This window comes from Stylophora pistillata, chromosome 5, assembly GCF_964205215.1.
Source record: "Stylophora pistillata chromosome 5, jaStyPist1.2, whole genome shotgun sequence".
In the NCBI taxonomy this organism is placed as follows: Eukaryota; Metazoa; Cnidaria; class Anthozoa; order Scleractinia; family Pocilloporidae; genus Stylophora; species Stylophora pistillata.
In genome coordinates, this window is record NC_142523.1 from 23,043,046 (window position 1) to 23,059,746 (window position 16,701).

Sequence of the window (16,701 nt, forward strand, 5' to 3'; positions counted from 1 at the left end):
TAATATGGGTTCTTAAGATGTGAGCCAATGACGATATAATATAATCCAATGACAAATAATGAACTTGCGTCAGGCATATGATTAACAGACGGAGGCAGTCAGGACGTTCAATTGTACTTTACATACTTATTGCAAATAGGCATTGAGCGATTTTAGACAGTCGAAGTTAAATTTCGTGTCATTGATGTTTCTACAAGGCTTAATTTTTGGAGAATATCTTTGACCTCATTCACACCAGCAAAATATGTTTAGTAAAACTTGGTTTAACTGAATGGAAATCAAAAGCAGTCAAGTGAGAAACTGTATGAGTTTTCTATAAATTTGAAATAGCCACCAAGTTGTAATTATTCAGTTGAATGTGCTAAATTTGAAGTCGAAAAACATCGGTTTAAGCGGCTTGCACGAAGAAAACAATTTTCAACCGTGTCTAACATAATAGCACTTTTGTGATATAACACATGTATTCCTTTCATACTCCTTTAAAGTTGATGCAAACAGTTTAACGCGAAAATCAAATGAATTCTGCAATTTCCTTGTCCTGGTACAGGTCTGAACCATATGCAGAGATATTTAGCCTAATTTCTAAAAACGTCGAATAAAAGCCACCAGTGTCGTCATTCTCTTATCAAGACTACTGTTTGGATTATGATTGCATCTCAGAAGTACAAAAGTGTTAATAACCATTTCAGTTCTCTTATTGCGATTCTTTTACAATCCTATTAAACGAAGGTTTCACTTAGACTAGAATCAACAATGAAATGAAAGACAGCGTCAACATGGGTATCAGCCGGAAATGATTAAACTGGCTTGGAAATGAATTAAAATGTTTAGTTTGGGTCAATAATTTTCTCTCTCCAACCTAACTTGCACCTCCATAATTCAACGTTTATTTAAGTGAGTAGAAAACAATTTTCATTATGATTTTTCCTTGGTTACCCTCATTCGCTTCTACATATGTAGCAGTAAGTTTCTTGAGCTCGTTTAATTTCTCGCTCAGTTCGATAATTCTGAAACAAACTCTGAAAAAGAAGGGGTTTAGTTAAGAATAAGGCAGGAGCCCATTACAGGGATACTGTGAAGAGTTTCTAAAGCTGACGTTTAAAGCGTTGCCCCCCCCCCCCCCCCTCCCTTTAGTGAATGAAGAAAATATATCACTCCAGGCTTTCTCGTGCTTTGACAAACCGCGCCCGTTTATATCTCTGGTTCTCGTTAGCTAATTTCGATATTAACCATTACGTTCCAATTGCCCGTTTTGATTACACCGGTTTTGCTCTCTCGACACACTAGTAGAAACTGCTGTCTAAAACTTCTATTCGAATATGTGGAACATGTGTTCCCTGAGGTTAAAACAATACAATTTGCACTTTAGAGGTGAAAACCATTAACCTCGCCTCAGTCCTCTCCCATGCAGATACCATGCGATAAAAAATATGGACTGTAAACAGTTGTACACACGAAAAAAGCAAATTTAATTCGCTGTACACTATATATATACAACTTTAAGTGAAAAAAAATTACAAAATCAGTACAAAAATACAAACGAAACGAAATTAAGCAAATATGATATTGGGAAATGATGAGATCGTTTCATAGTACATTGTTTTAATTCCGTAGGAAACAATGAAAAGTGCACACAAAATTATAACATAATTACGAGCTCACAGTCCTGCTGGGAGCTATCAATAAAATTTCAGTCTTTTCTTTTACTCGCTTGATACTCTAAATTTTCTCCGTCATGTCATTTCTTCATTCATCATCCTCTGTATACGACGTCCATTGCGGTCTCCGTTTTTCGCTTGGCGTGTTCGGTGGAGTCGAGTCCCCTTCCCGTCACCCCTGAAAACCAGCATGAATCGATCCTGTTACGAACATTATTCGAAATTTTGAACTGATTTTTCAAATCACTACGTAATCTCATTGAGATGCCTGAGATTTACGCTGTCGATTATCTGTCCAAATGAACTTTTTAACCACTTGACGAGATAAATATTCTAACACTTTTCAAGTTATTGACCCACTTTTTCGACGAATTCGTTCAGAAATTGGAAGAAATTACGAAACTTACGTTTTTATGTGCAGCTTTTTGCTTGGACTTAGTTTTTATCTCAAAAGTGTAAAGGCAAACGAAATGCTTTTCGCTATATGTTTAGTTTTATACCAACTGTAGAATATACCAACTGTAGATTTAATGACAACAGCAAAGTTTTTCATTTCATCAGACTGAGCTTTATCTAGTATTTGCAAGGACTTAATCTGATTCCTGTGTCGTTGGACAGTTAGATATATCCTGATGTATACCACAATTGTAACAACGAAACCGAAAGCTATACCAACTGAAACAATGAGATCCTGGGTACTGCGCAACTTCCACAACATCATCGAAGAAACAAATGCACTATACACTCACATGCCAATCACCACAACAACAACAAGCTCCTGAGTTACAAGTTCTTGGTATCGGAGATGAAGATGAATAGCTTCCCCAATTAGTGCTATGCGCTAGGTATTCACGACACATAAATAAAGTTCACTGCTACTGCTGCTAAGAAACTGTCAACACTAACAGCGAAAATACCAAAGAACGAAGCAGTTGAAAAGAAATGACCCAAAATATTCAGCATTCGATAAATGTTGCAGCTAGGATTGTCCAGTTGTGGCCGCTTGATCAGAAGGAGTGTATAATGGTTCGTTAAACAAACCGACAGCAACATTAGAGCAGGCAAGACTCAGCAACAGAGTTTTCAAAGTTCTTACCATCGTCGAGGCTTTACGTATGGCGTAGGTGTAAGTTAGAAAATTGTTGAAGACACAGTTGGCGATCAAAGTCGATCGAAGATCTGGAAGTTCGGTGTACACAGGAAAACGTTGCGAAGACTCATTACAAAACAACTCGTTCATGATATTAACCCACGTGTAAAAGATAGCAACCTCCATTCCTGATTAAAAAAAAAATGTGTTGTGATTCGTTAGCAGGGCTATTTCTCCTTTTTCAGGGTAGTGATTCTACATAAAATGGTCCTTTTTTTGTGAAAGTGATAAAGCTCAATAAAAGGTATACACTAATTATGATATGGGTTCTTAAGATGTAGCTAATTATAACCTGATATAACCCAATGACGAATGAAGAACTTGCGTCAGGCATATCAACCGATGGTGGCGGTCAGGACGTCCAATTGTACTTTATATGGTTAATTGCAAGTAAGACAACAAATATTGAGCGGTTTCAGACAGTCGAAGTTAAGAGCCATGTCATCTGTCACGATGAGTTTTGACAATTTTTTACAAGGCTTAATTTTAAGTATATCTTTGACTTCATTCACACCAGAAAAATATGTTTAGTAAAACTTGGTTTAACTGAATAAAAATAAAACAACAGAGACCTGAGAAACTGCATGTTTTCCCAATAACAAGATCAGTACACAAATACAAACGAAACGAAATTAAGCAAATATGATATGGTGAAATGATGAGATCGTTTCATAGTACATTGTTAATTCCATACGAAAAAATTAAAAATGCACACGGAATTAAAACATAAATACGATCGAGCTTGCAGTCCTGCTGGAAGCTATCGAGAAAATCTCAGTCTTTTCTTTTACACGCTTGCTGACTCTAAAGTTTCTTCGTCATGTCAGTTCTTCATTCTTCATCATCCAAAGTCGTAAAGCGTTCGTCTTTGTCGTTTCAGCGCGTACACGACGTCCATTGCGGTGACCGTTTTTCGCTTGGCGTGTTCGGTGTAGGTCACCGCGTCGCGTATTACATTATTTTCGAGGAACACTTCGAGAACTCCGCGCGTTTCTCATAAATGAGACCTGAAATGCGCTTCACACCGCCGTTCCTGGGCAAACGTTTAATGGCAGGCTTGCTGATGCCCAATTCTGCTGCATGGCTCCGAGAGCCGCTCCGTTTTACCACCCATTCTCGCTAAATCGCTTAGTAGGCACGCGGAATTCTTTTGCCCTTACTACGCGATTCAAATGTCGAAGTGCATCTGACCAAATAAAGACTCTCCAGGAAATCGATAGGAATGTTGTTACGTTTGCCTTATTGTCAAACAACGTCGTCTAGGGAGTCGTGCCTGTAATTCAAGCGGCTCTCGGATCGATGCAGCGGAATTGAGAAATTTTTTCCGCCCAAACGGGTAGGGAGGGAGATCGGTCGACTTTTGTGAAATTTATCGGCCTTCGATTGGCGACGGTTGGTGTTCGGGACCGGTTGAAGTTTCCAACCTTGTGTTTAACTATATCCAGATGACTGATAGCACCACGCGCGTTACAAAGAAAATCGCCAGGCAGAGTTAAAAGTACCGTAAACGACATAGCGGCTGCGGAAAAAAGGTAAGGAGACATCACACATTATATCCCTAGTTTCAATTATCCTTTTAATTTTTTCTTAATTTTTTTCATAATTTTTCCTTTTTTGTAACGACCCACGCTTACGCTTACGCTTAAAATCCGATCTTAATATGTTAGGTATTCTCTTTAATGACTTTTAGACCCCAAAGTCACACTAAGTACGCCTGGGCCGCCTGTGGTTTTTCTTGAAAGACCTGCTCTGAATTTCCAAAACAACGTATATTGCAGACTTAGCAGAGCTTAGAATAATCCTCCTGTGTTTTGAAATCCTCTTGCATTTATAATTGTAGGCGTTTTTTTACATAGAGGACATCGAGGTACTAAATCTGACACCAGACACCAGACACCAGACACCAGACCCCCCTGTGATTCCAATTCGATTTCATCCGATATCAAACACGTCAAACTAAAACACAAACAAGAAAACCTAGTCTAAGTGACATTACAAGGAGCTAAACTAAAACAATGATTATTATATAACAACACAAAGGTCGAGCGCATAAACCCTAACAATAATCGATCAAGTAAAAAACAACAAGGGGAGAGAAAAATACGCTAACCGATTGACCTCTAACTCTGTTCGCCTTATTAGCCAGAAGTCGCAAGTGATCGCAGATAACTTTATCGCAGATAACTCTATCGCACAAACTCGCATAAATTGTCATTTTAGCGACAGCGCACGAGGCCACAACGCACGAGGTCGCAATATTGTCTCACTAAAACTTAATATTTAACTTAGCGACAGTTACAGCATTGTCTTCGAAATTGGATTTTATCTGATTGGTCCAATTTGAAGAACACAACTTTTAATCAATCAGGTTGCAATGCTCATTGCATTCCCTGTGTTGGTCGTGTCACCGATGCGATATCTTTTCGTGATTTTCTCGTCAAAGGGATGTCTACCTCCACGAAATCCCACAAAATTTTAATTTTTTTTTCCTATGCTAAAAATATCATCAAGAGCCTTTTTTGAGGTGTTACCTGTTCATTTAATTATGGCAGTTATTTTGTCAATGCCTCTGGCAAGGCTAATAACTCAAAAGGAAATAAAAACCTTTTGAAAGGTAATAAATATATGAATATATGCAACCAAAACGGTAAATACTCCAAGGCACTTTCAAATAAAGAAAAGTGCAGTGGGAGCTGACCATACGTAGATGTAAATGTTTGCATTTCATTTTGTATCTCAACCAGAGCAATCGATTCCGTTCTCGCCATATCTTTACTATACACTCAACCTATGCTCCTGAGTCAAGTCTGTCACCCAATACAATTCGATGCGCTTTAACAAAAAAGAAAGGCCCTGCAATTTATTCACAAAAATCATCTGCAACGGGATGGGGGGGGGGGAGGGCTAGAGGATTCTGGCTATGTGATATTCTTATGACCTCTTCCTTCCTTATTAGCTATAGTCTGTTGGCAACGTCGAGTCCCCTTCCCGTCACCCCTGAAAACCAGCAGGAATCGACCCTGTTAAAAACATTGACCGAGATTTTGCAAATTGCCGCGTAATCTCATAAATATGCCTGAAATTTAAGCTGTCGATTATCTTTCAAAAGATTAATGTTCTGAATCTTTTCACGTTATAGAATCACTTTTTCATCCAGAAACTGGAAATAATTACTAAACTTAAGCGAAAAGAGATGACAACGAAAACATGCTTGATTTTAACTTCCCAAAAGTTCCCGCTCAGCAAAGCATCTGCGAAGTAGTCAATAACTCTAAAACCGCGTCTGTTTCCGTTTTTATGTGCAGCCTTTTGATTCGGCATAGTTTTTTATCTCAAATGTGTCTAGACAAACAAAATGCTTTCCGCTGCAGGTTTAGTTTTCGAGTATATCGATCAATCCTTTTTTTTTCAATCCACCCAATAGCCAATGACTAACATCAATTTTCTCTCCTTCTTTAATACTAGTTCCGGTTGCTATTCTTCCTTCCGCTTTTAATGTGACGCTATAGCGTTTAACTGGTTGGATCATTTAACTTTTAAACTTCTACTGAAAGACCTAGAGGCTTATTCAAGTTTCTTCAAATTGCACATGAAGGAGAGTCAAGGAAGGTGTGGTCTGATCGTCCGGGTGAGTGTAGTCCTGAGAAGGACTGTTGTCGGTGGTAGTGACTGACGTTTCGACAACCTGTGCGGAAGTCATCATCAGAGTCAAGTGAATGATTGTTGTCAGTAGAATGTTCTTTTTCCAGTTCGTGTGAAATGATCGGTTGGTTTTGCCGTGATGTTATTGGCTGTAAGACTCAAGTGACGTAAGTCGGTCGTGATTGGTCTGTTTCGATCTGTCGGTAAAGTTAGGTCGTTCTTTTTCGGTCGTTTGTGATGTTTATGTCGTGAATGAGTCGTTTGTATGGAGCGGGTAGTTGTTGACATCTGTTTAGGGGAGTCTGTTCTAAGTTAGTAAACCAGCTTTCCAGAGTCAGTCGTTGAAAATAGTCAGTGCTGTAGGTTAGGCATTGCGTCTGAGTCCCAGTCTTGTTGTGAGGTTTCTGCCAGTCTCACCGATGTAGGAGGCTTGGCAGTCGGAACAATTGATCTTATAAATCGTTCCCTGTCTGTTCCTCGGTTCGTCTTTGTCTTTAACGTTGGTTAGTAACTGACGTAGTGTGGTGATGGGTTTGTGGGCGACGCGGATATTGAAGGGTAGTAAGATGACATGCCTTTTATGTACAGTATGGTTGCTGTAGCCTTCAATATCCGCAGACAGGGAACGATTTATAAGATCAATTGTTCCGACTGCCAAGCCTCCTACATCGGTGAGACTGGCAGAAACCTCACAACAAGACTGACTGAACACAGACGGGTGACGAGGAAAGGTGATGTCAGCAATCACATTGCTGAACACCATCGACTTACCAACCACAACATTGACTGGGACTTTGCGCAATTCCTAACCTACAGCACTGACTATTTTCAACGACTGACTCTGGAAAGCTGGTTTACTAACTTAGAACAGACTCCCCTAAACAGATGTCAACAACTACCCGCTCCATACAAACGACTCATTCACGACATAAACATCACAAACGACCGAAAAAGAACGACCTAACTTTACTGACAGATCGAAACAGACCAATCACGACCGACTTACGTCACTTGAGTCTTACAGCCAATAACATCACGGCAAAACCAACCGATCATTTCACACGAACTGGAAAAAGAACATTCTACTGACAACAATCATTCACTTGACTCTGATGATGACTTCCGCACAGGTTGTCGAAACGTCAGTCACTACCACCGACAACAGTCCTTCTCAGGACTACACTCACCCGGACGATCAGTCTACACCTTCACATGTTACCCCCGGGTTCAAACCATTTACTGAGAGTCAAGGAGTTGACTTTTTATTGAGAGGAAAAAATTCTTTTTCTCCCCTATTATAGCGTAATTTAAGAATTCTGCCCTTGGGACAGAAGGATGGATGGCACAAGTTTCCTCCTGTTTTAGTCCAAGCTGTTTTATTCACGCGTGTGTGTGTGTGTGTGTGAGCCTATACAGTGTCTGTTTAGGTAGCCCGCCTAGAATAGCTTTGCTAACTGCGGGCTACAAAAGCCTTTATTTCTTTCATTTTAAAAAAAAAATAAAGTCAATGTTGTTCACAGCTAGTTTTAAGAGAGTTGATTAAACATTTCGCAGTCGCGGGCAAACTTTTCAATGGATAAAAGAAACCCCTGCAAGAGGCTCAGGTCTGCACCCACTCCCATTGTTTTCACTCTTTACTTCAAATTCAGAGCGACGAAGCCCTTGATATGAATAATATCATGTCTGCTATCCTTTTTTCACTGCCGTCCGTAATTACAATCTCACGGTCCATCGATAACAAAACCAGCTTCCCTGTTCAAAGTGGCCTTTTTCTCTCTAATTGCGTCAATTTGATATCTTGTGTGCTTAAATTCGGAGCTACGCAATTATTTGGCTGACAGGTCATACCACAAAGTTTATGTTTATTCTTCTTTGTCCCCATTTACTTTCGTCGTAAATCTACTACCTGCGCATACTCCTTGTAGGCCACACAGAGTGGATCAGTTATCAACAGAAACGACGCTCGATGGCCGATTGTAATTTACGCGAGATGGCTGATTTCCAAATTCTCCGAAACAACCTCCACAGTACGTCCATGATAGCGTGTCGAATTTGTTTCATCTTCCAGCAGTAAATGACAGGGTTCAAAGTTGAATTTAAATATATCACTTTCATTGAGAAAAGGCATAGTTTTTTGAAAGCGAAAGTTTATGTTTACTCATCTTTGTCTCTATTTACTTTGTCGTAAATTTATGAACTGCGCATAGTCCTTGTAGGCCACACAGGGTGGATCAGTTATCAACATGGACCACGCTCGATGGCCGATTGTAAATTACGCGAGATAGCTGATTTCTTCTCCAAAACACCTTCCATGGTATGTCCATGATAGCGTGTCGAATTTTTTTCATCTTCCAACAGTAAATGACAAGGTTCAAAGTTGAATTTAGATACATGAGAGTCGCTGAGAAAAGATAGAGTTTTTTTAAGCGAATTCGAGCCATAGATTCGAATAGCAGCCATGCAAATAAAAAAAGGCAAATAACAACCTATAAACACAAGATATACGTAGAATATGCCAACTGTTGATTTAATGACAGCAGTAAAGTTTTTCATTTCATCAGACTGAGCTTCGTGTCATATTTGCATGGACTGAATCATATTCCTGTGTCGTCAGACAGTTCAATATATCCTGATGTAGACCGAAAGACCCAGAAACTAAACTAGTAATATCTTGAGTTCTAGCAAACCCCCACAATATCATCAAAGAAATAGATGCACTATACATCCATATGCCGATCACCACAATAACAACACGCTTGCGAGTCACAAGCTCTTGGTATTTGAGATGAAAATGAAGTACCAAGAACCTGTCTACATTTACAGCCACAACAACAAAGAACGAAGCAGTTATGAATAAACTACTTGAAATTTTCAGCAATCGCCAAGGGTTACAGCCAGGATCCTTTAATTGAAGCCATTTGATCAATAAGAACGTGTATGATGGTTGAGTAAACAGACCAATAGCAAGATCAGAGCAGGCAAGACTCAGCAGTAGCGCTTTCAACGTTTTTTCCATTGTTGAAGTTTTGTGAATGGCGTAGATTGCCACAATGTTCAACATGATGGCCGTGTAAGTTAGACAATTGTTGAAGACACAGTTGGTGATAAAAGTCGATCGAAGATCTGCAAGTTCGGCGTATATAGGTGAATATTGCGAAGACTCGTTACAAGACAATTTGTTCATGATATCAACTCGTGTATAAAAGATAGGAACCCCTATTCCTGACAAATAAAATGTGTTTTGATTCTTTAGTAGGACGATTTCTCCTTATTCAGGGTAGCGATTCTGCAGAAAGAGTTCCTTTTTTTCGCAAAAGCGATGAAGCTCAATAAAAGGTATACACTAGTTATGATAGGGGTTCTTAAGATGTAAGCCAATAACAATATCATATTATCCAATGACAAAAAAAAAATTGTCTCAGGCATATCAAAAGACGGAGACGGTCAGGACATGCAATTGTACTTTACATGTTCAATTGCAAATAAGACAATAAATATTGAGCGGTTTCAGTCAGACGAAGTTAAATATCAGGTCATCTGTCAAAATGAGTTTTGACAATTTTTTCACAAGGACTAGTTTTTTAAGCAGGTCTCATTCACACCAGCAAATTATATTTAGCAAAAGTTGATTTAACTGAATAAAAATCAAAAACAGAGACCTGAGGAACTGCATGAGTTTTCCATAAATTTCAAATAATCATCAATTTGTAGATATTCAGTTCAATGCGCTAAATTTGAAGTCTACAAACTTCCGTTAATTAACCAGCCTCTATGAAGAAAACAATATTAAACCGAGTGTAACATAACAGCTTTTGTGTGAACCTGGTATAACACATACATCCTTTTCATACTAGCTCCTTTAAAATTGAGGCAAACTGTTTGACACGAAAATAAATAAGTTCTGAAATTTTCTCGTCTTGGTACAGGCCTGAACCTTTTGCAGAGGTCTCTAGCCTACTTGCTAAAACGTCGAATAAAAGCCACCAGGGTTGTCATTCTCTAATGAAGACTGCTATTTGAATTATGACTGTAAACAACTTCTTCGTTGGGTCGCTCTGTTTCTACATAGTTTCGTCATAACCTCGTCCAAAATACATTGCATCTCTGGGTAGTCAATGTTCAAAAGAGATGTACCGTCTTGAATCAGTATTAAACAAAGGGGAAAACGATGACGATTGCCAAAATTATAATTTTTTGAAATTATGAAGAAAGATGAGCAGTGCTAATATCTAGTGGCACGAAACGAAATGACAGCAATACAAATCGCCGAAAAAAAATCTAATGGGCCCTAAAATTTGATAAATGAATCGACAGACACGTGTCTCACCTGGAGTAGATCAATTATAAAGTTCAATCCTCATGTGGATTCATGTATTAACATCTAACTTGCCGTAACTATAATTTATCCTGTGTTTGCGCTTGTTGCATAACTCACAAAGAGAATAGTTTCGTTTTCCTTAAAGCTGTTTACGAAACCGAAAATTTGTGTTGGCGATCTTTAAAAACCGAGTTTAGGCTATTTAAGAAGAGACATTGCGTTTACTTCTCGTTGAAACGACTGTTAAGTCACTTCTGAAACATAACGGGGCGACGTTCTCGACCCAGTTTCTTACCGGTATTTTTGCCGCGCGCGCGCTGTTGTCAACTTACGTTCCCGTCCTCTTGCTAAATCCATCTAATTTGCACTTTAGAGGCGACAGCCACTAACCTCGGCTCAGTCCCCTCCCTTGCAGATGACGCGCGGTAAAAAGTATGGACTGTAAACAATTGTACAAACGAGAGAAGCAAATTTAATTCTCTGTACATTATATGTATATAACATTAAGTAAAGAAAAAAATGGCAACATCAGTACACAGATACAAACGAAACGAAAGTAACTCAATATAATATGGAGAAATGATGAGATCGTTTCATAGTACATTGTTTTAATTCCATACGAAAAAATGAAAATGCACAAGAAATTAAAACACAATTACAAGCTTGAATTCCCGCTGGAAGCTATCAAGAAAATTTCAGTCTTTTCTTTTACACACTTGCTACTCTAAAGTTTCTTCGTCGTGTTAGTTCTTTATCCTTCATCCTCCAAAGCCGTACAGCGTGCGTCCCTGTCGTTTTAGCGCGTTTTCGACGTCCATTGCAATCACTGTTTCTCGCTTGGCGTGTTCGGTATAGGTCAACGCGTCGCGTATTACATTTTCGAGGAACAATTTGAGAACTTCGCGCGTTTCTCCATAAACGAGACCTGAAATGCACTTTACACCACCTGTTCTTGCTAAACGTCTAATGGCGGGCTTAGTGGTGCCCTGAATGTTGTCGCGTAGGATTTTCCTATGTCGCTTCGCGCCTCCTTTTCCCAAACCTTTCCTCCATTACCGCGACCGAACATCTTGTTCAAACAACCTGATTTTTCTTGAGAGACCTGCTCTTAATATTCAGAAGAACGTATATTAAAGACTTAGTAGCGCTTAGAATAATCATCCTGTGTTTTAGACACTCGTTGCATTGTCTTCCAAATTTGATTTCACCTGATTGGTCCAATTTTGAAGACACGTCTTCTAACCAATCAGGTTGCAGTGCTGATTGCATTCCCGGCCTTGGTCGTGTCACCAATGGGATATTTTTTCGTGCTTTTCTCTTTAAAGTGATGTCTGCCTCCAAGAAATCCAGCGTAGTTATTTAACAATTGGTTCATACGTCAGCGTGCGTTCATAGAGATATGAAGAACGCGGGAAGTTTAGAGAGCACGAAAGATGCGTAAGAGTTGCTTCTTGAGTGCTCTCCAAACTTCCCGAGTGCTTCATATCTCGATGAACGCACAGCTAACGTATGAAACAATTGTTTTATAACATTTTCAACGCTGTAGTTTATGTATAAAGGGCAGAAACTCCCTCTCTTACCCTTCAGTGCGTTGTTTATTTTGCTTCGGAAAAGTATTTTGCCATGCTTCAATTTTCTTGTCTCAGATTGGTCAAAAACTGACAGGTGAATTCAGGCGTGGAAATGAAGTTAGAGTTCCGAAATGAGATGAAACCGTTGATTGTTTTGTTTTCCGACTGTTTTCCCTCTCTCTGGGTTCTTTCTCGGTTCTTTCTCAAGACAAGTTCCGCAGTACGTCCATGATAACGTGTCGAATGTGTCTCATCTTCCAGCAGTAAATGAAGATATTGTTATGGTTGTTTGCTATCTCTAATTTAAAGTTAAATAAAGGTTTTCATTTCACAAGGTTCAAAGACGAATTAAGAAACAGGAGAGTCAATGAATATAAAGACAAAAACATTAAGCTCATTAACTTGCTTTCGTTTATTCGATAGTGACAGCTAGCTATGTTCATCAAAAAAATTAATAAAACATGAAAAGCCTTTAAGATGATAATAACACACTCTGAATAGTACACAATGTTTGGTTTAGTTATTCTCACAGATAATACGCCATGGAACTTAAGGTATCATTCTTATTATTGATTTCCTTACACCTCAGTTATTACTATTCCCAAATAAGTTCTGTTAGGAGTAAGAAACCTCATCTGTCATTTATCATCTTGAAGGAACGGTTATGGGGGTTAGGCTGTTGGCGAAGTCAAATACCGTCCCCGTCTCCCCTAAAAACCCGCAGGAATCGACCCCGTTACAAATATCCTCCGGGATTTTTTAAATCGCCACGTACTCATCATAGATATGCCTCAGATTTAAGTTCTCGATTACCTGTCAAAATAAACTTTAAAGCAGTTGACAAGATTAATGTTCTGACACTTTTCATGTTATAGACCCACTTTTTCGTCCAGAAATTTGAATAAGAGTTACGAAACCTAAGCGAAATTAAAAGAGATAACAACGATAACATGCTTGATTTTAACATCTCAAAACTTCCCGCTCAGATATTATCTAGAACCACCTGCAAACATCTGCAAACTAAACAAAAACTCTAAAGCCGCCTCTGCTCTCGTTTTCATGTGCAGCCTTTTGCTTTTACGTAGTTTTTATCTCAAAAGTGTGAAGGCAAACGAAGTGCTTTTCGCTGCATGTTTAGTTTTCGAGCATGAATCAATCCTTTTTTTTTCTTTTTTTCAATCCACCCAATAGCCAATGATTAGCATCAGTTTTCTCTCCCTCTTAAATAATAGCTCCTGGTTGCTTTTCTTCCTTCCGCTCTTGATATGACGCAATACCGTCTAAGTCCTAAGATCATTTAGCTTTTTATCTTCCAATGAAAGACCGGGAAGTTTATTCCTTCACTTAAATCTTAAATTTGTTGTTTAGTCCCGAGACTCTTACTATCCTACCATGATCTCTGATTGATTATGTTTGTCATTCTTGTTACCTGCTTGCTTGAAAGTTTCTTCAAATTGCACATGAAGGAGAGTCAAGGAGTTAACTTTTTATTGAGAGGAAGAAGTTTTTTATGCCCTATTTTAGTGTAATTTGGAGATTCTGCTTTTGAAAAGGAATGATGGCACGAGCTTGCTTCTGTTTTATTCCAAACTTGCACGTCATTCGGTTGTCTGTGCTAGTCTTCAGGGGGTGGCGAAATATCTCGCAGTTATGGGGAAACTTTTCAATGGATAAAAGAAGCCTCTGCACGAAGCTCATCTAGTCCCGCTTTTTTCGATCTTGATTTTATATTTAGAGCGACGAGAACCTTGATATGAAAAATATCATGTCTGCTGTACTTCTTTCATTGCCATCCGTAATTACAATCTCACTGTCCATCGATAACAAAACCAGCTTCCCTGTTCAAAGTGGCCTTTTCTCTCCAGTTGCAAAAATTTGATATGTTGTGTGGATAAATTCAGGGCTACGTAATTATTTGGCTGACGGGTCATATCACTAAGTTTACGTTTAGTCTTATTTGCCCACATTTACTTTGTTATACATTTATAAACTGCGCATAGTCCTTGTAAGCCACACAGAGTGGATCAGTTATCAACATGGACTACGCTCGATTGCCGATTGTAAATTACACGAGATAGCTGATTTCTTTTGTGAGACATCTTCCACAGTATGTCCATGATAGCGTGTCGAATGTGTCTCATCTTCCAGCAGTAAATGACAGGGTTCAAAGTTGAATTTAGATTCAGGAGAGTCAATGAGAAAAGAAAGAGTTTTTTTAGAGCGGAATTCGAGTCATAGATTAGAATAGTAGCCTTGGTAATAAGAATAGGCAAATAACAAGTTAAAAACACGAGAAATACGTAGAATATTCCAACTGTTGATTTAATGAGAACAGCAAACTTCTTCATTTCATCAGACTGAGCTTCGTCTCTTATTTGCATGGACTGAATCTGATTCCTGTGTCGTTGGACAGCTAAATATATCCTGATGTACACCACAAATGTGATGATGAAACCGAAAGCTAAAGTAACTGTAGCAGTGAGATCCTGAGTAACCTGCAACGCCCACAATATCATCGAAGAAAGAAATGCACTGCATACCCATATGCCAGTCACCACAATAACAACACGCTTGTGAGTTACAAGCCCTTGGTATCTGAGATGAAGATGAATAGCTAATAGTCTTTCTACACTCACAGCTACGACACCAAGGAACGATGCAGTTGAAAAGAAACGAACAGAAATACTTAGCAATCCAGAAATGTTGCAGTAAAGATTGTCCACGTGAAGCCACTTGATCAGAAGGAACGAGTATAATGGTTGAACAAACAAACCAACAGCAACATCTGAGAAGGCGAGACTAAGTAACAACGTTTTTAAAGTTTTTGCCATTATTGAAGTTTTGTGAATGGCGTAGATTGTCACAATATTCAACGCGATGGTGGTATAAATTAGAAAGCTGTTGAAGACACAGTTGGCGAAAAAAGTGGAGCGAAGATCTGCAAGCTCGGCGTATATAGGAAAATATTGCCAAGACTTGTTGCAATTGAATACGTTCATAATACCAACTCATTTACAAAGAATAGAGACGTCAAGAATCTCTTACCACTCTTAAGTTCTATCTATTCCAGGCAGCGATTTCTTGCCTGATTCCACTTTCTGACTAAAATATTGCCTTTCCTCCCAACAGCGGTAGTCTTCAACCAAACGAATGGTCTTCTCGAGCTCACGACGTGGGTTCTTCGGATGTAAGCTGATAACTAATGAAAAAGAAAGAACTTACGTCAGACGTATCAACAGATGGTGGCGATCAAGATGTTCAACTGTATTTTTTGATCAACAATTTTCTCCATAGCTCGTTTATTATGTGTATGTTAGACTTTTTAGTATCCGTTTTATACTCCTTTAAAATTGAGGCTAACTGTTTAAGACGAAACCATCTGCAGATATCTCTAGCGTAGTCACTAAAACGTCGAATTAAAGCCGCCACTGTTGTCGCTTTCATAAATAAAGTGCTGTCTGTGTTACATCTCAGAATACAATCCCTAAATACAGTTCTTGTCAGTCACTCACAGGTATTCAGTTATTGACATGGACGATACTTAAACACTGACTGTAAATTACACAAGATGGCTTATTTCTTCTCCGTGATATGTTCCGAAGTTATTCAGCGTGTCGAGCGTCTCACCTTCCAGCAGTAAAAAATAAGGCTTAAAGCTGGCTTAGAAAACATGAGAGATGTTTAGGAAAGAAACAAATATTTAGCTTATTTTATTTGCTTTCGTTTATTTCAGAGTGACAGCTAGCTATGTCTACTGGAATAGTAATAAAACATGCAAAAACCCTCAAGTTAATCATGATGCATTCTGAATGGTAAACAATGTTTGGTTTATGAATAAAGGGGTGAGTTTCTTGACGAACTGTGGTGCAGCGTTGGTGGGGGAGTAATGACAAGATAATTTTGGTTTTATCAACTGAGTTGATAATGTCAATTGGCCATCGTAAAGAGTTTCAAAGCTGACGTTTCGAGCGTTAGCGCTTCGTCAGAGTGAATGGAGGAACTCTGAGTTGTGTGTGCGTTTATATCCAGAAAATGGAGCTACGCTATTGGTGGAAACATGCATGGTTACGAGAAAAACAAGAATAAATTAGTTGAATGAAAATTAATTTGTGCCTCAGTTTAAATTACCTCGTTTTTACTTTTCGCCGTTTTTGCGATTGTGAAAAAATGGCGGAATAAAAAGACTCGCTTAAAAAGAGTTGTTAAAAGCTTAAAAAGGTAAATTAACGGGAACGAATGTAATACCCTGCTATTAAATTCTTCAAATAACGTAAACGTCAGTTCACTAAGTACTTAAGGTGATTCCTCAGAAAGATAAGTTATCGAATAATTATTTTTAAACTGTCCTTAAGAGTTCCCCAC

At 38.7% G+C, this 16,701-nt stretch overlaps 2 protein-coding genes and 1 long non-coding RNA gene across 3 annotated transcripts; all 3 read right to left on the bottom strand.

The window, feature by feature from the left end:
• Window positions 1-9,897: 9,897 nt before the first annotated feature.
• On the bottom strand, window positions 9,898-11,020 carry LOC148730878 (uncharacterized). Its single transcript, XR_016002182.1, has 2 exons — window positions 10,778-11,020; window positions 9,898-10,587 (listed from the first exon to the last, which is right to left on the bottom strand). It is a non-coding gene; the product is annotated as an uncharacterized LOC148730878 (long non-coding RNA).
• A 339-nt stretch (window positions 11,021-11,359) lies between these two features.
• LOC148730879 (histone H4-like) lies at window positions 11,360-12,037 on the bottom strand. Its single transcript, XM_088761868.1, has 2 exons — window positions 12,012-12,037; window positions 11,360-11,815 (listed from the first exon to the last, which is right to left on the bottom strand). Exons 1-2 carry the CDS (start codon window positions 12,035-12,037, stop codon window positions 11,527-11,529), a joined length of 315 nt encoding a protein of 104 aa, XP_088617994.1. The 3' UTR covers window positions 11,360-11,526.
• A 695-nt stretch (window positions 12,038-12,732) lies between these two features.
• Window positions 12,733-16,140, bottom strand: LOC111345485 (beta-1 adrenergic receptor-like). The gene has a single exon (XM_022952768.2). It carries the CDS (start codon window positions 15,336-15,338, stop codon window positions 14,364-14,366), a length of 975 nt encoding a protein of 324 aa, XP_022808503.2. The 5' UTR covers window positions 15,339-16,140; the 3' UTR covers window positions 12,733-14,363.
• Between the last annotated feature and the right edge of the window lie 561 nt (window positions 16,141-16,701).

Bases quoted from the DNA above. Each gene is read 5' to 3' on its own strand.
- LOC148730879 (XM_088761868.1), bottom strand. From the start codon at position 12,037: ATGCAATCAGCACTGCAACCTGATTG. The intron at 11,816-12,011 runs GTTAGAAGACGT...GCGGTAATGGAG, and splicing joins TCAGCACTGCAACCTGATTG to GAAAGGTTTGGGAAAAGGAG.
- LOC111345485 (XM_022952768.2), bottom strand. From the start codon at position 15,338: ATGAACGTATTCAATTGCAACAAGTCTTGGCAATATTTTCCTATATAC.